At 33.0% G+C, this 23436-nt stretch overlaps 1 protein-coding gene across 4 annotated transcripts in view; it reads left to right on the top strand.

The window, feature by feature from the left end:
* LOC106460483 (cyclic AMP-responsive element-binding protein 3-like protein 2) overlaps positions 1–23436 on the top strand; it is a 64050-nt gene that overhangs the window by 22887 nt on the left and 17727 nt on the right. For 3 of the 4 annotated variants that reach the window (XM_022387222.1, XM_022387225.1, XM_022387224.1), the window contains exons 2-4: positions 8800–9004; positions 19078–19365; positions 19982–20205. In XM_022387222.1, coding sequence (XP_022242930.1) covers positions 8800–9004; positions 19078–19365; positions 19982–20205 — 717 coding nt within the window. The remainder of the gene's footprint in view (positions 1–8799; positions 9005–19077; positions 19366–19981; positions 20206–23436) is intronic. The other variant, XM_022387223.1, reaches the window with a different exon arrangement.

Genomic DNA, 23436 nt, shown 5'->3' on the forward strand with positions numbered 1-23436 from the left:
TCTAGTAATCTCCTGACAATTCACGAAGGTTCGAGAAAGAAGTGGCGTGATACTAGTCACGTGACCTCGCTGACGCAACAATATCATATGACACATCAAACTGAAAACGAACCACTATTTATGTGGCTATCGTTACCAATGGGCATCTTAGTTGGCTGTTCTGAAGAGGGTTAGAAGAAGAGCTATATTTTGATTATTATTTGGATTTTCATTTTCATCAAGAATTATAATTTGTAGTTGCATGAAAGGTAGATATATTACTTCTGATATGTGCTTTCTGATTCTTGAGACCTTTTCAAATTAATTTACATACCACACGCTACCTAACACTGTTTTTAATGTTTACTTATATCTCAGTTTTCTTCAGTTGTACAATAACTGCTACGAAGCACCACTGAAACAAATATGTTGGTACAAGTTCTAAATCAATTAAAAAGAATGATCAAACATCTCATTCTGGGTAAATTTGAAAGTACAGAATATTGGCATGACCCATTGTGGCAAATCTCCAAACCTTGACTGAATCTTCAGTTTGAAGGTCATCAGCTTACGCATCTCTGTTTATCGGGCTTTGTTATGAACCGGACCAGCCTTAGTTTTTACCCACTTACCGAATGTAGAGGCGTAATTTGATTTTACATCGTTTCCCTCTAACATATCCAACCATACTGATACACGTGTAGGAGCAAATTTTGGTTGTTTTTCCAAATAATTCTAACATATTTTTATCTGTAGTGTTTTTTTTTTTTGCTTATTTTTTGTACACGCTTTAAACAGATTTTTCTTTTAGTGAAACTAAAGAAGCTATAGCAGAATACAATTGTTGTTGTGTTTTTACTCAAGGAACTTGAGAAATAATACCATACAATAATTTAGCACAGGTAGCGTTTGTCAGTCGTGTTTTTAAACTTTTGTTTTTAATGTGTGTAAATGATTGAATACCTAGACACCTGAACATTCTACATTTGACACAGCTTACATACTATCGTAAAATGTTTTAAAGTTGTGAAGATTTTGTGATAAAAAACACAGGTGATTTAGTGTCTACAGTTTCAAATGAGGATATAAAAAGCGGAAGATACAATGAAAATAATGACGATGATTAAGCTAGAGGAGGAGGATGTGGAATGAGAACTCTGGAAGAAAGTAAATTAGACATTTTCACTAATTACGTACACTATGTAAGTTTGTTTTGTAATGCTATTTTGCTGATTATTATCAACTACAAGCTGCCTGGTAAACTATACGATTAAAAAAAAAAAAAACAACTTATAATGTAATAAAGTCTCGGAACATTTGGTTATATTCCAAACGTTACACAAGTGTTTTTTCTCGAAAGAGTGTTAAAAATACCACGAGGTTGATTTTGAATTAACGGATTTTTATTAAAATAATATCAAATAGATATATAAATTTGATCATATACAAAAATAATGTTATTGTTAACCATTTTCACATTGTTTCTACTATAATACATCCTCAGGTAGGATAAGTTATTACTTTCGATTCGCAATCTGAGGGTCGAGGGTTCGAATCCCCGTCCCACCAAACATGCTCGCCCTTTCAGCCGTGGGGGCGTTATAATGTGACAGTCAATCTCACTATTCGTTGGTAAAAGAGTTGGCGGTGGGTGGTGATGACTAGCTGCCTAACCTCTAGTCTTACACTGCTAAATTAGGGACGGCTAGCGCAGATAGCCCTCGTGTAGCTTTGCGCGAAATTCAAAAACAAAACAAACAAGTTATTACTTTCATACAATGTCCTTTAATACACTTTTTATGAAATATCTATACTTGTACCTCTAGCTAGTGTGTCATTTGAAGAATGTTTACTTTTTTACTCGTGGCAAAGCATCATATCTCTGTCACTTTTGAATTTAAGCTTTTGTCTTATATGCTTTTTTATTATAAGAAAAAGGGAAATTTTCGAATTTGCCAAAGTGAGATATTTACAAGATTTGTTTTTAAATCATAGGCTGTTAAGTTATTCTAAGAAGTCAACTAATAATAGGAATGTAACGCGCTTCTCGGAAGCTGCAGGATCGTCTTCTGAAACACCAATGGTGTAATTAAATCTCCTCCTACGATACAAAAAATCAGTAACATTGAAAAGGAAGTTCAATTACATTAGGATTGAGTAACAATCGAACTTTAAAGCATCATTTTTGTATTATTGTCTACATTATTTAGCATAATTACGTGGCTTACTCATAGCATTTATCGGATTATGTTCGTGATTTAACTCGCTGATGTACTTGTATTAATGTATATTTATCTAGCTTAATTATAAGTGTAAGTATATAATTCCCTATTAACTGATGTATGTTCCAAGGTGCTGAGTAAAACTTGTCTTGCATCACGTGCTTTTCATTGATACCATTTTAACTACGATTTACACAGTAATGGAAATAATTGTGGAAATACAGTCATAGACATATATGAGTAACAAATAACAAGTGATAACACTAGATGATGAATTCATTGGTGATACCAAATATTATCATATGAAAACACAAAGAAATCCAAGTAGAACGTACAATGTATTAGTATCTTGTATGAAAGCCTTTTCCTTTACATTTACATCATTCCTTGATGCCATATAATTGTGGAATATTGTTCCCAATGCCCTGCAGTACTCCCCACAATTCAGCCAAGTTATCTGGTCACCTTTGACCTTCTCAATATTTACAAGCTCATAAACCTCAAGGATGTTTATATCGGGACTTTGTGCAGGCCAAGCCATGGTTATGAGTGTTCCATCTGCCTCTTTACGCTCAAGATACTTTTTCATCATATTTACTGTATAGTTTGGATCATAGTGTTGCTGAAAGATATATCTGATCTCCCATCATGCTTCACTGTAAATGTTGCACACTAACTTTGATGCCGTTCTCCTTTCTGCTGTTGAAAAAACTATCACTGATTGTTATCGAACAATTCGAACTCGCATTCATCTGTAAAAAGCTCACGTCTCCAGCTCTGCGTACTCCATTGTTTGTGGTTCGATGCTTATTTCAACATTCTGCTTTGGTTATTTCTTCTCAACAGCAACACGTCTACTGAGATTATTTCATGTTAATACGTATATTAGTATAGTCAAGGTAACGTATTTACAGATAGTTTGTTGTCAATATCTGTACTCGACTATTGTATACCCCGTAAATAACATCCTCTGAGATACTTAATAATACTTTCGGAGACTTTCAGTTTTCTTCTTCGACCATTTGTATTATTAACAGCCAGAACTTTGATTTTTACATGTGTTTCAATTTGGGAAGCCATGACTGGATTTACACTACTACTACTGAGCATAGTACGATTGCCTATGCTTTTATACATTTTTTACTGGTATGAAAATTTTTGATTGGTTAAATAACAGTCATGCACAGTTTGAGCGATCAACACCTGACTATGCTCTGATGCAGTTCATTCGTACACGTTAACTAGATGGCAATCGCGTATTAGTTGCCTTTTATACCATTTTCTCTCACCATTTCCATAATTATTTCTATCACTATATGTCTTCGCTAATTCCACTTTAATTACAGTATGCATCTCCACTAATACCACGCTTCGCTACAGTGTATATGTCTTCACTAATAATGCATCAAATAAAGTATATACTTTCACTCATGCCACTTACATTTCTGCATATGTATCCAATTCTGCCAATTGAAACTATAGTATGTCTCCTCACTGAACTTTAGTATGTCTCCTCACTGATTCTTCTATAAATTTATATCATCAGTGATGATACTCTATCTTGCGACTTAATACTTATCTCTCCAGTCTTACAGCTATAAACCACACCATACATTGTTCTTGTCATTGTAAACCACATGTACATGTTAGCTCATGACGTATTGAACCACCTGTCGTTACTTTATGTTCTTGGATCTTTTCCACTCGTACCATTATAAATCATGTTACATCTATCTCTCCTGCAACATTAATACCCAGTCTAAATTTTGGTTGCTTTCACTTTGAAATAGAGTATATTTATATATTTACTCCTGGCACATTTGGGTATCCATTTATCTATCAATTGCAATATATTTACTCTTGCTTTTCTCAAGCACTGTATAACACTGGGAGCTTAGATCGCGTAAGCTGCCTTGAGTATTTTCACCTCTACTATTCAGTTAAGAACACAGTACATATATCCTTGTTCTAACTTTTTTGATGAAGATAAGCGTTGATAACATAGTATACGATTCCCTCTTCTAACTTATTTGACGAAGACAACTGTTTTTAGTTAGGTGTGAGTGATTATTACTCGGTTATTTACATTTGTTTTTTTATGAAGAAGTTCACGCTTTACGAAACAATTTACTGATATAATTCGGTATAGCTATTTACACTGAAATTCTTATTCTCTAATTTCTTAAATCTTGTGATATATAACGTACGATTTCAGAACTTTCGTGTATTGTGATAATGTTTTTCTCCAATTGTAGCTAACACTAATTACATTTATCCATGTTTACTGTTACACCTTTTTTATACTTTACCCATATTTACTGGTACATCTTCTTTAATACGTTACCCATATTTACTGGTACACCTTCTTTCGACCTTTACCCATGTTTACTGTTACACCTTCTTTAATGCTTTACCCATATTTACTGTTTTACCTTACTGTTACACCCTATTTAATTCTTTATCCATATTAATGTTACACTTTCTTTAATACGTTACCCATATTTACTGGTACACCTTCTTTAAACCTTTATCCATGCTTCCTGTTACACCCTATTTAATTCTTTATCCATATTAATGATACACCTTTTTTTAATTCACATTTTTACAGATCCTTTAATATTATTAATGTGTTACCCTCAGTAAAAATAGACTCAGCGTTAAGCATGAGATTTCATCACGGTAAAATTGTGGTTTGATCTTTTCTATTGGCACAGTACAGATAGCTTATTGTGCAGATTCTTACATAACAGCAAATAAATGTGGATATTTATTTATTTTTATCTTGGGTATGATACCTGTAAAGTAACATATTTCCTTCTGGTGCATAATTTTTCTTCTAACCTTAGTTACATGTTTATGTTCAAATTTGCATTTATTAATATATACATATATAAAATATCAATACTTAAACAATCAAGCAAAATAAAATTAAAAGGAAGGACTGCTTTAAATAGAGCAAATCCAAACCTGTGATAAATGGCATTTAAATGAACAAAACAAGTCCAAACAAAATAAAATTAAAATTAAATTAATGTTGCTGCAAGCAGTGAAGGGTGATACAGATGTGGGACTTTGTGGGCTCGAGCACCCACACCTCGCTCTCCTAACTTGTATTTCTTTGGATGATTTTATTAGATATTTTTTTAAATAAATTCCTTCATGTGAGACTGGCGAACGGAGGTTAAAACTGATAGACGGTGTATCCTACTCCAGAACCCCAGCCACATTTTATATCCCACATTATAGCCTATACCCTGGGGATCTTTTTAATTTATGCAGTGTGTTTAATTTAGTTTTTTTTTGTTTCGGCTTGTTTTGTTCATTTGTACACACACACACACACACACATATATATATATATACTGTATATGTATATATATTTGCGAATATGAATTGGCGAATATTTGTAAGTTGTTCCAGCTATAATAAAAAAGTTAGCACATAGGATAGTCAAAAAGCAAAGTATATTTCAAAAACCCAGAAATTCCAACGCTTTCAAATACTAGAGTAAAAAAATAAAAAAAGTATAATAGTGAACTATTCGAGAGCCTCTTGGTATTTTGAAATATAGTGGGAAATAATTATTTCTGATATTGTATTAAGTGGTCTTACACATATCAGTGAAGTACTGTTGTCAAACTAAACTGCAACGCATTGGCCGAAACGTTGTATCTACAACATTATATATATATACAGTTACCATCTTGTTGTCTTCGGTGGTTTGACCTACAACATACTTTTTCATCTCTTTCTACAACCACTACGCAGTAAAATCCGGTTTGAAAAACAAGTTCATAGTTACAAATAATATTTATAACAAAGCCTAATTCCTGACCAATTTTAGACTTAATAACCATTGAAAATGTACGTACACTTGATATTGATCAGAGTTTTAAGGTCGTAGAGTACATATTCATATTTTAAGAAAGGTGAAAATGAATGTGTAGGTCTAGTTTTACAAATTAACCCACAAGTAATGTTTATCTGAGTCGAATATAAACATCTCCTGACACGAATTTACACTTTATAACCCTGTAATGTTGTTTATGTGCGTAAGCAGTTTAGCTTATAAACGTCAAGTATTTATCTGGATTGAGCACGTACTTCCACCATATGCTAGAAAGCCATTGTTACATACACGTGTTATTCACCACAGCTGTATTACACATTAACTGAAACTTACTGCAGTAAAACGCCGGTAAAGGTACCCTGTGTCCAAAATAGTTACTATAATTTTAACGAAGAGATACATGTCAAATCAGTTTTAACACTAAATATAGTTAATCAAGCTTCAGTAACAAAAAAATTAAAATGCATTATTTAATTTGTAAATATAGCTGTGAAAAACCTATTGATGTTCGAACGGTTATTATTGTATACTCTTCATATTGAATAAACAACAATTCGGTAAGAACAACTATCACTAAACATCTGTAACCTGTACAAACTATAACAACATAGCTAAAACAGTTATCATTGTACAGCTTGTAACTTATAGAAACATTAACAACATAGCTAAAACAGTTATCATTGTACAGTTTGTAAATTATACAAACATTAACAACATAGCTAAAACAGTTATCATTGTATAGCTTGTAACTTATAAAACATTAACAATATAGCTAAAACAGTTATCATTGTACAGTTTGTAACTTATAGAAACATTAACAACATAGCTAAAACAGTTATCATTGTACAGCTTGTAAATTATACAAACATTAACAACATAGCTAAAACAGTTATCATTGTACAGTTTGTAACTTATAGAAACATTAACAACATAGCTAAAACAGTTGTCATTGTACAGCTTGTAACTTATACAAACATTAACAACATAGCTAAAACCATTATCATTGTGCAGTTTGTAACTTATACAAACATTAACAACATAGCTAAAACAGTTATCATTGTGCAGTTTATAACTTATATTAACAATAGGCCCGGCTTGGCCAGGTGGTTAGGGTGCTCGACTCGTAATCTGCGGGTCGCGGGTTCGAATTCCCGTCCCACCAAACATGCTTGCTCTTTCAACCGTGAGGGCGTTATAATGTGACGGACAATCTCCACTGTTCGTTGGTAAAAGAGTAGCCCAAGAATTGGCGGTATGTGTTTATAACTAGCTGCCTTCCCACTAGTCTTTCACTGCTAAATTAGGGACGGCTAGCACAGATAGCCCTCGTGTAGGTTTGCGCGAAATTCATAAGAAACAAACAATGTCTTAACAATAACAACATGGATAGAATATTTATCTTTGTATACAAAAACACCAATGGGATAAATACATTTCTGACACACATACACACGTATATATTATCATAACACCCCATTTGTTTGCATTTCTAAACTAGTATGTTCATTTGATGCATTTGATTATTATCTGAATAAGAATCTTCCTGATTTTCAAAAGGGCAATATAGTAAGTGCCCATCTAACAGATAGACTGACATAAAAAGATCAACATTGGCAGTTGAAAGGAGATGTGGCTTCCACTAGGACAAAATGTGTGAACACTAACCGCTTGCAACTAACTGAAGCAAAAATACTTGTAAAGTTCAGTAAACGTCAGACCGGGCTCTAATATTCTAATAGCAGTTAGGGTATTGTTAAGGATGGCAACTGACAACCATTCCAAAAACAGCTTTTCTCAATTGGCAACAGGAAAGTACGAGTTCAGTGTAAAATGTGGATAGTGAATGGCTAGAGTGTGTGTTGTGGTCTCTGATGAGTCACTTTTTACAATTTTCCAATAGTAGGGTAAAAATATGAAAAATAAGAATAAACAGAACAAACCTGTGTTGTTCCAACAGTAGAAGTTACTGGAGTTGTAATAATGGGGTGGGGGAAACGTTCAGAGCAAAGTTTGGCCTCTTTGGTTCCCTTAAGAGGGCAAATAATATTCAGAATGTACCTTTGATGCGCTATTCTCGATTATGTTCACTCTCCAATGGTGCCCTGATGAACGCAAGCCCTTTAAATACCATACTGCTGTTATTGTTTGATATTAGTTTAAAGAGCGTGAAAGTCATCTTTCTTGGCCAGCTCAATCACATATTCTTACCCACTAAACATCGTATTTTTCACCTTGATATTTTAAAACATCTATAAGCAAATTGCAGACAAAACTCTTCAACGAATGGATTACAATCGAACAAGACAATTTCTAGTATCCAGAGTCTATTACATGCAAAGTCCAGGCTACTATCTCAGCAAAAAGTGGTCCAACCCAGTATTAGTGTGAGGTTCCATAATAAAGTATATAATGCTAGATTCCATGGTTTAATCACTGTAAATCACGTGATTGAACATTTGTATGGATAATATCTTAAATTTCCTTTTTTTAACACTTCAGATATTCAGTGATTTGGTTTGTTACGTTCCTAGGAGATTACTAAATGCCGGTGGAGAATTAACCATTACAGGTATGATATTTAAAGTTTGATAAAAAAAAATGACGTTAGTAATAGATCTAATAAAAAGAAATAACTAGAGAGATAACTATGGTGATTTACAACAGTCATCTCTGCCTCATCTTAGAGTCCCAAAATTGTGCTCTGTCATTACCGTGTAAGCTATTAATTTTAATTATTTACATTAACAGAATGTTGCAGACATGGATAGGGAATCAGAGTGGACAAGCCCGTTGGAAAATAATTCTATTATACTGCACGACCGGATGATGACAGATGCTGTTCAGGCTCCTAATGCTCAAGTTGATCACTGTTATTCCCTTTCTGTCGATGTCAGTCTTCCGGAGTCCTCTCTAGGTTTCCAAACTGACCATAAAATGGAAGAATTTGGTAAAGGCAAGTTGTTGTTTAATTCTATCAGGTTTAATTGAAACCTCACTCATATCTACTATCAGCAGATGAGTAATCTCTAGAGAAACAGATTTTCAGAATGTTCGAAATGAGGAAAGATATCACGGTTTTCTGAATGTTTGAGTGAGGGGAAAATGATAATGATTTTTTAAATGAGGGGAAGGAATCGTGATTTTTGTGAATTTTTGAATGACGGGAAAAACATGTGAATGAGGGGAGAGTTCATGGTTTATCTGGGTGAAATGTGGAGAAACATCATGGTTTTCTCAATATTTTGAATGAAGGAAGAGAACATGCGTTTTGAATGTTTGAAATAAGGGAGAAAACAATAGGGTCAAAAATAATCGCAGGAGGTAGAATACTGTGGGTTTTTAAATGCTGAGATTGAGGAATTGATGAGCAAAAACAGATCATCTGAGATAGACTACAGTGTCTCTCTATGTTTTTGTTTTTGTATCACAAAGAGAAAGGAAAGATAGCATGGATTTAAATTATTCATTGAAATAAACGAAGTTATGAGTTTCTGAATGTGAAGTTATGTCAAATTTCAAAACTGTAATTTGAAGTACATAAATCTTGGGATCTGAATGTAGCTACATTGCTATATGTATTTAACCTAAATACACACGGTATCAGTCGAGTAAACCTAGTCTACAAACTACAGTGTGGAAATGGTAGATGATATTAGGTAGTCTATAACGTCTGTTTTACACTTTTGGGGTGGTTAATTTATTGTCGAGGTATTTACCAATATCTGTGTGTTCCTTTAAAATCTTGCGGTATATGAGTTATTTGTCTTTGTAGATAATATTTTTAGGAATTGGGTACAATATTGCCAGATTTTTGTGTTCAAATGGTTCTCGTGAATTCTAGAATCTTGTACGTAGTGTGTAACCGTACTACAAAGATGTCGACAACGCATTTGAGCCACATTCTGTGTCTTATAACAAGTCTTCTTATTGTTGGCAGTATTTATCTTCCTGTTGGAAGGAAGTTGTATTGTTTTGTTTGCTTATTTTAGAGCTGTGTTCACCACGGGGAATCTAACCCCGGATTTTAGCTTTGTAAATCTGTCAAGTTACCACTGTCCCACCGGAGGACAATTTGTGTTGTTACAGAAAGTTGGGAGATATGTTATCGTCGAGATTGTCAGTTGGGTGTATTCTTTGAGTTCTTAGGCACGATGGTTACAAAAATAAATGATTCAGGAGTTTCAGGAAATCCACAAATAATTTCCAATGCCTTGACTATAAATCAAACTATCCCAACAGTGTATAATAAGACAGGAGTCACAAAAGAACAAGATTTGTCATACAGAAGATACTAAGAAGAAGGAAGAGAAACACGTCACTACAAACCTCCTTGAAAACCGATACCCTGAACACTAGATATAAAAAATAATAAAGAAAATAAACACAGAGGATAAACGTGAATAGATGTATAGACACACAATGCAGTCATATTGCTTTATGTCGACGGTCTCTCTGAAAACATATAGCATAAAATCAGAGTAGTATTTACAAGCCATAACAATTACGATCGCAATTAGTACACGCTAAACCAACTAAAAACCCAGTGGAGAGCAAACAAAAACATTTTAACTATCCGTTGTGAATCTGAACTCCAATACACTGTAAAAATTAAACGTCAAACAAAATTTAGGATCATATAAGAGAATAATGCCATGAAATAAAATGAAATAATACGAAAATGCCACGATATGAAACCTCATGAGAAAAATATAAATAAAACGTGTCTACACCAACCTAATTGATAACATAGTCTGTCCATCTTGCATATATAGAAATAAACAAGATCTGTATATCCCTCCTGATACTATTATAATAGTTAGTTGATTTATTGAAGCCTTAATGAGAGATACTCCAGTCGAGTGGATAACTCGCCAGTCTTTCTCACATGAAGATCCAGGAGCGAATCCTAGCACCCCTCCTCCCCCTACCATCACAAACAGTACCTTTCAGGACTTCCCAGAAAAGGCTAACAGATGAGAAGCCGTAACGTAGGATTTATACTAATTAACTAGTAAAACACATAATATTTAATTAATAATTAAACTTAAGCAATCTTATAGGATATTAAACATGAAAACGACTGACTTATAATCTTACCGTAAGTACATAAGTTTTATTTAACACTCCAAGTGATATTTTTCTAGTGACCTGCTTTAAGATTTCAATTATTTTTATAATGAATTATTAGCATTGTGTTTTACATGATTGATGCTTTATTCGTAGCACATCCAAGCTCTCAACCACATTCCATGCTCTAGGATATCTGAAGTACTTCAATATTATCATGAGTAACATGGCAGTCATAGTAAAGAATACTTAATATTTTCTTAAACTTATTCAATATTTCTTTAATTTTGCTGATTTGGCACAAAAATGCAGTGTTTACGATTAACTTTTGTTCTGTAAAAATACAATATTAATATTTCTATTTACACGCAAGATAATTACTTTTATCCAGCCTTCTTTGAATATATAGTTTTTTTATTGGGTTCAACAGTAGCCACACGTCGTTGAAGATGAATATTGTAAGTATCCTGAAGACATGACACTTGTAAAGGAGTTGATGCTCAACCTGTTTTCTTGCTGTTGAGGTACATATCGAAACTAAGTTACCGGTTTTTGAACCTCGAAAGCTTTATTATTCTCTAGGTTAGTTTATTAGGATTGTATACGAGCTCGAATTCAATTTGATCTCACCAAAACATTAATAAAAGCGTATTACATACATGGAGGAGGGTCGGGTATAGCCTAAAGGTTAACATGTAGGCTGTTGATCGAGCGATTTATAGTTTCTGACTTAATGCTACTGAGCATATTCTGCTTTTTCAGTTGTTTAATGGTTCGAAGAGTCGGCGAAATCCTTGTGGCGAACAGTCCTGCTAGTTGGCTGCCTTCCCACTGATTAGTAATTTAAAATTATGGACGGCCATGCTTGAGCCTTAAGGATCACGGACGTGACCTTTTAGTCTACTTTCGTGTAAGGTGGCGTTCAGGTTCAAACATTTCACTTCCTACATAAGACAGTGTTTCACTGGTTATCAACAGTTTCAGTTTAAAAACATCATCACTACACATTTTCAAAATGACAGTAAATGGGTTGTAGGTTTGATGGTTAGAACACCTCCCATGCCCACAGAAGTGCAGGTTTGAATTTCGCTCTGTCTCAATTTTTACATTTTCCAGAAAAGAAATTACAAAATAATTATTATGAAAAAGTAAAAGGTGGTGTTACTAAAGTTTATCTGATATTTAAATTCCTATTAAGGTAATCAAGGTTCAGAAAGAGGCGAAGTAAAAATTAAAAAAGAAGTGAAACCATGTCCAGTTCTGTTTGTAAGAGAATAATTCAAAGGTACTTCAAAAGTGTTAAAATATCACCTATTAAAGAAGTATTTGGTTTTGGTAGCGAGGCTAAGAAATAGATTACTTGTGACTTATAAAAAGCCTATACCAGTTACAACTGAACCAAGTTCTTACACTAGCTACCAAATTGATCACTGCTTCTTGAACAGAAAATTGTGGAATGAAACATAGAGACATAAGATACCTTTAAAATGATTATGTATTTATAATTTTTATGTGCACGAATGATTTGACAAATATGATCAAAATACGTGCATGTTTTCAAAATTTGTCTCACCTCTGCGATTTTTGGAAATCAGAGCCTCTGGAACAAACTTTGTCTCGATCAAGTTCAAGAATAAAACACTGTTTATTTTTACTGCACAATATTTGTTGTTATTGGTAATTCCTAAATGACGAATAAGTTAGACATTCGCTATTTAACTAGAAATTCTTGTAAAAATACGTTTGACAAGTTAGGAGCTTGTACTAAGTTACTGATTATATTCTGTTTTCGAATACTGGTATATCGAACATTTACGAAATATTTACTATGTACAAGTATGCCTTTCATGCATATTAGGGGTCAACGTACACTCAGTTGTTTTATAAAATTCATGGGGAGTCCAGTTATGCATTTTCGTTACTCATGGTAGCAAGTACCATATGATATGATAGATGAAACAACCATGCTTTACTGGGAGCATTAACCTTTACAACTATCCAATCATTAGTACATTCAGCTAATGCCCGCCCGCCTACTCAAAGCTTTTTGTCTGTTTGTTTTTGAAAAGAAAAACAACAACAACAAAAGAAAACAACAACGTTCAAATAATAAATATTAATAACGTGGTGAATAAAAGTCACTGATAAAAAACTGGTGATAAGTACTTGGCATTTGCAGACAGGAGTAAATGTAAATAATGCTATTGAGGTAACTGTTAAAAAATGAATAAATTGGTAGAGCTATATAAAGTCGATTATGTCTGTGAACAAGTTGTTGGAAACTTCATCATGTTTGATGGCTGTTTTCGACATGCAAGTGTGGAACATTAAGTTTTTTCATTTTCAAGAAATAACTCTGCTTGAAAAAAAAGATTAATACAAATTCACTACTAGAGGGTTATAGAAACCACGATAAATGTCATTGATTTATTTCAAAATATATTTTCATTTAAAAGGTTGTTGATATTTTTTGCTTCAATAGTTTTACAGTTACTTGTGTTTGTGAGAAAAGCTTGTTTGAAATGAATACTCGGTCAGAATTAAATAAAATCCAACTTTGCATGGGAGCTTTGTACTCATTGTGGTGAAAGAATGTACCAATTGTGCTAGTGAAACAGGTACATTTCAGACCATGTCTGACCAGTGATAAAATCAGGTTATGTCAATAATTTAACACTCTAGTGCCTACTGGTTAGACTTAAAACGCCAGTTAAACCTGTTTAACTACAGCTTCCGGGGATGAGGCAGGTTTCCGCCTGGATCTAGACAATGTATCAGGTTTAATAAACTAAATTCCTGGTCAACTTCGAACAATGGAAGTTCTGAAACTGTGCGAATGTTGTATAAAGCTTTCGTGTGTGGGTTTATATTAACAGACGAGTTTTGGTAATTTCAACCTTAGGAATGGAGTTTTGTTTTTTTTTGTTTACTGTGAAGTAGCTGACTGAACTTCAGTATAGAACTAAAGGTTTTTTTTTACTTAAATACTCTAGCCAGGAAACTAAAAATACCTTTAATAAAATCGAAACAAAAGGACAAAAAAAATCAGAAATTAACTTAACAATTAACTTACATTAAATTTTTATTCAACTAAAGATATATTTTTCCTAACTTATACCACTTCCTTGTTATATCGTCATTACTTAAATTATTAAGTTACTTTGACAACCACAATTAATAATTACCACAGTAGCTCAGCGGTAATAGGTCTAAAGGCTTATAACTCTAAAAATCTGGAATCGATACCCGATCTGGGCAACACAGATAGTCCATGGTATAGCTTCGCGCTTAAAAATAAACAAAACAATTAATGCAGACTGAGTGCTTTGGGATGAAGAAAGATTTATCTTCCAAAACGTTTGGGGTCCTTCAGGAGACGTTGATTTTCAAACATGATAAGAAAATTATTTTGACATCTTTTTTTCTCTCTCTCTTTTTTTTAACCATACGCCCTGTAGTAAAAAGGGTTCTCCACTCGAAGATGGGTCTTTCTACTCAACTAACACTTTTCTGTAAAAATAATTGCATAAGTGGAATTGCTAGCACTTAATTGATGTCGTGGGATGCACATATTTCACACCACGATAACTGTACAATGAAAATTACCCTTTTCATTTCGATATCCCCATCCGTTTTAGCCTGTTTCTTCTAATGCTTTTAGTTTCTAAACTTGTAACCAGTTTAGTAAAATTTTTCTTATGTATTTTATAAAAGCTTCAGTTAGGCAATTTAATGGTTTATTTGTTTGTTATTAAGCACAAAGCTACACCACGGGTATTGGAACCCGATGTTTTTGCGTTATAAGCCAGTAGACTTACCGCTGATCCATTGGGTGACATCTGACATCAAATATTGGAGACGATACCTGCTTCTGCAAAATATTGATAAAGGGAACTCTTTTGAATATCAATGTTTCAATTAGGCCGTTTTTTAGCATTGAATAACGTAAAAATTATTTATATATGGTTGCGAAAATTTCTTATTTGCTTTGATGAATACAAATTGCTATATTTATTGTCTGTTGACATTTAGAATTTTAGCACTGGTGAGGCGTGATTAAATGGATGTTAAAGAAATGATACAGATGTAACCATTTTTTTATCAAGGATAATTGTCTCCCAGCGGGAAGTCCACAGACTTACAATACAAAAGTTCAGGGCTTAATTCTACGCGATGGACAAAATGCAGAAGCCCGCTGTATAGCTTTGCACTAAGAAACCTACAACATTCAGTGATAATATGCCTACACAGAATACTGTCACGGATACTGACACTGAGCACTAGGAAATTGGGTTGATTTGCTGATATACTCAAATACCTGGTGGGTTTGTTACAATACTTACGCCTTACATATTGATGGGGAAACTTGAACATGTTTTAATCTATTTGATCTACTACAGATATCTAAAGCCAGGAATTGGAAAAGGTAAGCAATGGCGCAAAAAAGAAAACAATATATATATATAAATCTGAGCATTTGAGAACAGACAGGTGTTTTCCATTCAAAATTATTTCAGGTTTATTTAAAAACATTGTACTCTAAGTCATTAGTATGAACAATGCCAACATAATACTAGATACAAAGTGTCTGCTAATTTCTATTATAAATTTACAAAGCTTAAACCAGGCGTTATGTGACCCCATGTTAATAATTTTACAGAGCTTAAATCAAGCGTTATGTGACTCCATGTTAAAAAAAAAGATGTTGTGTTAATCACAATGTATCCAAGATACATTGAGAACAAAGCAAGTTTGAATAAATTTTATTTCAACGTGTAAATTTGAGTAAGCCTCAGTTCATCGTGAAACCAGACGTTAATTAAAGTTGGTGTGGTTTTATACAAATCTTGCTCCCTCGTAAAATCAAGCTTTGATTCAATGTGACTTCAAGTAATCCTTGATCCACTTGATATATTTGTAAATTAGATTGTACCAATAGGTTTATTTAAGTTTAATCTGAATTGGAAAGGACTGTTTAAAGTGCTCAGAATATTACGGGTTTGAATAAAACCTTGTCTAGGAGGTGTCGTTTAAACGTTTTACTACCTCATTTGAACAACGTGTATTCATTTGTTTTCTCAAGCAAGAGCATAATGATATAAAAACTAAGTTTTACAATATCTGATTTCTTACCTATTATCTTGTTCAATTTTTTGTTTGTTTACACAAACACTGTAATATTAGTCGCATTATAGGTCATTTATATCGCTCTCGAAGTACATTTGATCCAGTGTAAATAAAGTTCCACATTTAGGGTGTGAACTGCCAACAATATCAGTTTATTAATAGTTTCGTTTTGAATTTACTTACCGGTTATAAGTATTATTGATGTCAACCTTCCTATAAATAAAACAGAACTTTATTTTAACACAAAAATCTTAAATATGATAGAAAAAGCTTAAATAAAACTTTTCAAACAAACTACGAAAGAAAAACACAGAGAACTGAAATTTCTTCACAAAAATTAACTTAACCTCCATAGCAATCACGCACGTTTAACTACCCCTGAAGATTATAACTTACTTTCATCATTAATACAGAAAATCGCCTACTTTAAAGGCCTAACTATCAAGCAAAATTTAGATAGGAAGCTAGAAAAACTTCGTTCGTCAGCATAATCCAAACAAACAAAATCTAACACTATAAAGAACAATGGTATCAACTTTCAACTCGGTGAATCTCAAACCACAGCCCTAAATAAAAGTCTTAACTGCGTAGTAACTCCTCCCACCATCACACTGTTAGATTTAAAAACCACGCAGACCTCGAAGACCTGTGCAAGAAAGGAATAAGACAATAAAATCATAAATCCAATCAACAACAACTAATATTCCAAGTCCAAGACCTCAAGAAGAATCCCTGTCTAATTCATCGCAATACAACGAATAATCACCGGAAATATTCAACATTCCAAAAAATAAAACAAGAACAACTTAATGAGCAATTTCCCTACCAAATCAAAAGCACGTCCATTTAAATACTTCCTAGATGAATTTAGTGAAAAACTTCGAAAGTACTAAAAATAAATAGCCTATAAAACAAAAGTTTTAATCAGCAAGAAGAAAAGGCTTAACACTTCTTAAAAACAGCGAAGACATTGCCATCCAAAGAACTGATAAAGAAAACTCTATCATGATTCTATCAACCAAACAGTACGATCCCTTAATGGTAACTATATTGAATGATACGTCTAAATTTACTCTGTTGAATGCTCACCTTAACCCAACGTACAACAAAAAATGAGTAATCTACTCAAAATACTATTAAAAGATAAACTTCTTAATTTTAAACTTTAAATTTTTTTCCATACAAACCAACCAGGAACACCAAAAATCTACGGTTTACCGAAAGTCCACAAAAAACCAATAACCTTACGCTCAATTATGTCTTCTTATAACTCTTTAACCACAACCTTGGTAAATACTTCAATTGCCCAGCCTTTTACATAGGTGAAACATGTCGTAACTTGAACATCAGGTTAAAAGAACACCAAAACCCCTCTTCCCAAGTTCATGAACATATGAACGAAAACAAACACAGTTTTTCTGAATATAATGTCACCATACTAAAACATGAACCTGACATTAACAGTAAAAAATCAGAGAAGCCTTGTTAATAAAATCAAACAATCCCACAATTAACAAATATCCAGGTACATCTCTATATGTCTTTGATCGTTATTTCCCCTGACATTCCTAATCGTATGCAAATATTTCGCACAACATTTCCGTATTTTCATATTTATCCACTTTTTGTTTGTTTTTTTCTGTTCAGCCATAAACAAAGAATTTGTCAATTCACGCGAATTGATATGCACATGCACAAGTAACCACTATCATTTCTAAAAATTTAAATACATTGTTGGATTGTTGAATGTTGATTTAAATACTAAAACCTCTACCGTTAAAACTTGTATCGAAAAGTCGTACTTGTTTTCAAAATATTCCTCCATGCTGTAAAAGATGTAACTGATAATTAAATAATATCATTATATGTTCGTTATAATTTCTGTTACTTTTTTCTTCGTTGTAAATGTTGAATACACGTGTGTACTGACTAATCCTATTCTTTCAGTTAGGAATTAGTTCTTTTTTTCTATGTGACATTACGAACAATATTTGATAACTTGTATTTTTGATGAAGCTTTATGGGCTGCTTTGTTTGATCAACGAATAGATTGAATCAAATCTTACAGACCAGAGTTTTGATTAAGAATGCGTTTATTCAAATTATCAATTAAGAGTATTTAGTTGAGAAACCGTACTAACACAAAACTTAAATTCGACCCATTCGTTGGTTCTGCTTTTGGGTTCTTATGGCTAAGTCGCTTATATGTTAGTATCGTTTATACAAACTTTCACAAAACGTTACTATATGGGCTATCTGTGCTGTGCCCACTACGGGTATCAAAACCTGATTTCTAGGGTTGTAAGTCCGCAGACATAACGCTGTGCCACTGGGGGGGGGGGTAATATTTTTATCATAATAAGTTTTATCATAATGTCAGGGTAGTTTTACTGAACATCTAGATCACATCAGAAAAACTGATGTGTATGATGCTTGAAAATATCACTTTGGTTTTAGTTTTGTATCGGACATTTATAGAAAGCTACATAAGAGATATTTGCACATGCTTTCTGTAATTTTGAACAGATGAACTAGAGGAAAGGCAGGTAGTTAAAAGAACCCACCGCCAACGCTAGGGATACTGTAATCGAATAGTGGGATTTGACCGTCACTCAAACATTATGCACCCACGACCCTAAATTGTGGAACGCGATTTTGTTTTCGGTAACGAGAACCATAGACACTCGTATCCACAGTTCGACATACTAACCACAGTCCACGCCTGTCCCGAAAATATCAGAAACAGTTTGTCTATCAAATCATACAGAATTTTTCACTGAAAGTAAACTTTATCACATTTTATATAAGCTAAATATCTTTTCATCTCTTTAGATATGGTACTGGAGTGTTTCCCAGGGATACCGATGACATCTGCAACGGAAGAAACCGAATTTTCTGGCATTACCACTGTGAAGCAAGAACCGTTATCCTCGCCACCAAGTCCGTCCTCTTATGTTCCTTGTTACGTATCTTCTGATGAATCAAGCCCAACATCCAAACCCCAACAGCAAGATTTGCTCGAATATCCACTTACTGTATTTACTACACGCTTCGAAAATAGCACCGCAGGTGTTAAATGTCAACCTGTAGGTAAAACAGACAAGAATCAGGACTTTATTGGTGAGTTAAAATAGACAGTTCAGTTTTTTAACACGTGATCTGCTATATATAATTATGATTGGTTCATTCACCTCACAAGTAAACATGGCTTGTTTTATCTGTTCAAAAGGTTTATCGCTTTGTTTCATTTTCTTCAGAAACAAAAATGTTCTGCTTTTCATGATAAGAAGGTTAATAACTTCCTTCTTTTTAGAAAAACGCGTGATTTGTTGTAAACTCTCAAACGTTTACAGCTTTTGCCGTTATATATTGAAAAGATTTACGGAAGAAGAAGTCTACCATACACTCTCATATGTTTACAGCATTTTTTTTCTTTATATGTTCACAAAGTCACGAACTCTGCTCTACACGTTTAAAAATGTCATAAGTGTTTTTCAGAATGTTTTACTATACGCGTCTGTTATGGGTATAATTTTCTAAACAACAACGTTTCTGTGGTTTTCTATTACTTTATATATCAGATATTATCTTGATTTCTGGGTTCAACATTAGAATGAAGATATAGAGGGTATATATATATTTTTTCGAACGTCTTTTAAACTTTCTCGCACAGACACAATACGTAAATTGCCTTTCAGTATAAACTTATTTCAATGAACAATTTTTCTTTTATTAGAAAGTTCTCTTCCTCTGACCCCTCTATCAAATAACAGCAGCGATTCTGATGACAGCTTATCGCCACTTCACTGTTTGAGTAATCCATCTTCACCACCATCTCTTGTTGTCATTAAATCGCAAGGTTTTTCCTCACAAACTAATAGCTGCCACTCCTCTCCATTTGTGGTCATGCAGTCAAGTTTTAAAGGGTCAATCTCTTCACAATTAATAAGCAAACAACCGGTAAGTTCTCTCTTTTTTTCTTTTTTCTTTTTCACGCTTCTGCTTTTCAAATTTATTGAAATGTTAATCGTGAGCGCCCTCTTTAATGTATTTTTCAAAGAGAGAAAAAAACAAGAAATCCACATCTGACTTCTATATGTTATTTGTGTTTTCCTCGAGAAATATATTTCAGGTGTTTTTATTAGTTATAGATAATTTTTTTAATATGATGATTCATGGGCTTTAAGCTTATGCCTTCGACGTTTTAATATGTCACATCTATTGTAAATGGTATTGCTTTTAAACGATGATCCTTTCAAAATTGTAAACTAATACTAAGGGTATTGTTTTCTTTAATTTGAATAAAAGAAGAGAAAAAATGTCGCCATGTCCTTGTTATGCAAAAATCTTACGAGCAATTGAACTTAACCTCATTTCTTGCAATTTTAGTTAAAATATCTAGATGATGACCCAAGGGAAACTTTACAAAGTATAAAATCATATAGAATAAATAACTTTTTACTAAAAGAAAGAATAGCTTATATTTTATTTTTTGGAGAAATAATTTCCTAAAGTTAGCTTTAAAGTTTGAAAAATTCACTGTTTAATTTCCATGGTCATCCTAATCTACTGATATTTGATAGGTTAATAGTTACCTCATTATCGTGAATTGGATCTCATAACCCACGGATAAAAAACTATTTTTCATCTCAACGATTTACAGTTAACGTGTTTTATGTGTTTTTGAAAGTACAAATATTATTTTTATGTTTCTATTAGTGTTGTCGCACACTGATCTCTTACCTGCATGAATAGAGACAATAAAAAACCTAAACATTCCAAAAAAAGTTAGTTATATTGTGGATTATTTTTATCAGAACATTCAATTCATCTTCAAATGTGCCCAGGATTGCTATGGTGTAATTGTAACTAAGATATTAGTATGGAATAGTTTTATCGAGTATATGACTAAAATGTTTATTAAAGAGTTTTCTAACGACGAACATTCGTTTGCGTCTCACTCAGTACTGCTGAGCAATATTTGTTGTTCCGCTTCTTTCTTAAACACTAAAAGATTCCAAAATTAGCAGATAATTTTCCTTTCCTGATGCGCAATACATTAACTTACGACGATTTGTTCACGTTTATGTTTAGATTGTTCCAATAGATGGCGGCACATTTAGTTAACCATTTTCATACACTTTAATTACTCATTTTTGTAACTTTGAAGATCATTATTTATGTGTGCTTTAGCGTTTCTTAGATTCAAGTTGAAACTAAGCATTTTTCAAAATTATGTACATTATGGTGGATGTATGGATATATAATTACGGTTTCCTACAATCTTTCCCTTAGTGTAATATCAGGACATGCAGTCTCTTACTGAGAGCTCATAAGCTTCCAGTTCTACAGTCAATTGCTGATTCCACTATCAAACAAGTGCAGTGATAGAATCTCAAAATACAAAGAAAAGTTTATAATCATTGCAAGTGTTAAGGAATCAAGTGGTCAATATTTCGGTCAATTTACAATTGACCTTCCTCGCCACTCCATATTTTTATCATTTACAGATATTTTAATCATTTCTTTGTATCTACAGCGAAGATTTGATTCAAAAACACATAACATGCATCCCATATCCTTCTAAGTATCCAGAAAATTTAAAAATAAAATGCATATGCATCATTCTGAAGCTAAACAGAAGCGTGTATTTAATTTTATTCGATGTTTTCTAAAAAAAAAAAAAAACCCAAAAAAAAACAACTATGCATCAATACTACAAGATTTCACGTGTCTGTTTTTTTTGTTTTTTTTTTAGAGCAACGTCACGCTGGGCTATCTGCTGTGTTGAATCGAATCCCTTATTTTAGCGTTGCAAGTTCGTAGATTTACTGCTGTCCCACTGGGGGGACTTCACGCGTAGAACTTTGCAACAAGAGCTTAGCTCTTAATTTGTATACAATAAATCAATAACTTTATAGTTCATCAAAAAGTAAGTATTTATAAGTATGTTTAACATAAAATGCATACGATTAAGTTTTACTAAATAAGCAATTTAATATTTGATATTTGAAAAACAAAAACAATTTAATCAGCTGCATATTTTTTATAAAATTTGACCTTTATAAATACTGTTAAAGTTTGGCTTTTGGGATTACACAATCTAATTATAATACAAACAAGCTTTAAACCTTTAAAGGTATCTTACAGTAGGTTTACTTACATAGCTGTAGCATGAAATTGATTTTGAAGTACGCTAATAATTCTAGCTAAGATTGAAGTCGGAATAATATCCCGTATATAGAGGTACGGCAGCCGAACATTTGGTCAAATCGGGGATATTTGCCACAGCTGTTCCAAATGCTGGAATGCCTCTATTCTAGTAATTAAATAACAAGCTTCATATTTGTTTTAGATCAAGAGAGACAAGCAGTCAAAACGTGGAAAAATTGTTGTTTCTTTTTTCATTTTGTTGAAGAGGCAAAAAATAAAGTAAACAAAGGAGAACCGCCACGACACAAAACGCCAATGGTGGATACTAATTTGAACTAAGATTTGACAACTGTAGTATATAAATATCTTTTATAAATATTGTTTTGATAATTTCAATGGTTATATGCTATTCGCAGCTGCAAGGTTAAACACTGATGACTTGATAAGGCCTAGGGGCAAGTGGACAGTCTGAAATGACGGACTTGTATAGTGGTCTAAGATGATGCATTTGTATTGATAACAGCTGGTGCTTAAACCTTACTTCTGGCTTATTGTAGTTGTTATAGGTTAAAAGAAATAACGTTCAAGGAGTGGTAAGAACGAATACTGCTTTTATCGTTTATCTTCTTGCTCTGTTCCAACGTCGGAATTCTTAAATGGGTTACTAACACAGTGTGTTCAAGTTTGAATGAGGATTTGAAAATAAAGCTCCTTGATTTTTAATATGGTTTACTAAATAAACCTGACCATTTAATACTTTCAAGCACACACTGCAGTTTGTCTAATAAAACAGTACCTGTTGCAATTGGAATAAGCAGCACCATGAATATAAAAATATATAATTTACTTCAATTCTTTGTTGTTTAACTTATTTTCTTTTACATTAGATATCTATAGGGTTTGCCCTTTTATATATATATATTATCACATTTTATATGGCTATCCCCTATATTCTAACTTGGCTGTTTTTAAATATGTAAAATATTTTGACAAGGTAAATATTGCATCGTCAAACAGATGCAAAAAAGTAACAGTAAG

The sequence above is a fragment of the Limulus polyphemus genome, unplaced genomic scaffold, assembly GCF_000517525.1.
Source record: "Limulus polyphemus unplaced genomic scaffold, Limulus_polyphemus-2.1.2 Scaffold779, whole genome shotgun sequence".
NCBI classification, from domain to species: domain Eukaryota; kingdom Metazoa; phylum Arthropoda; class Merostomata; order Xiphosura; family Limulidae; genus Limulus; species Limulus polyphemus.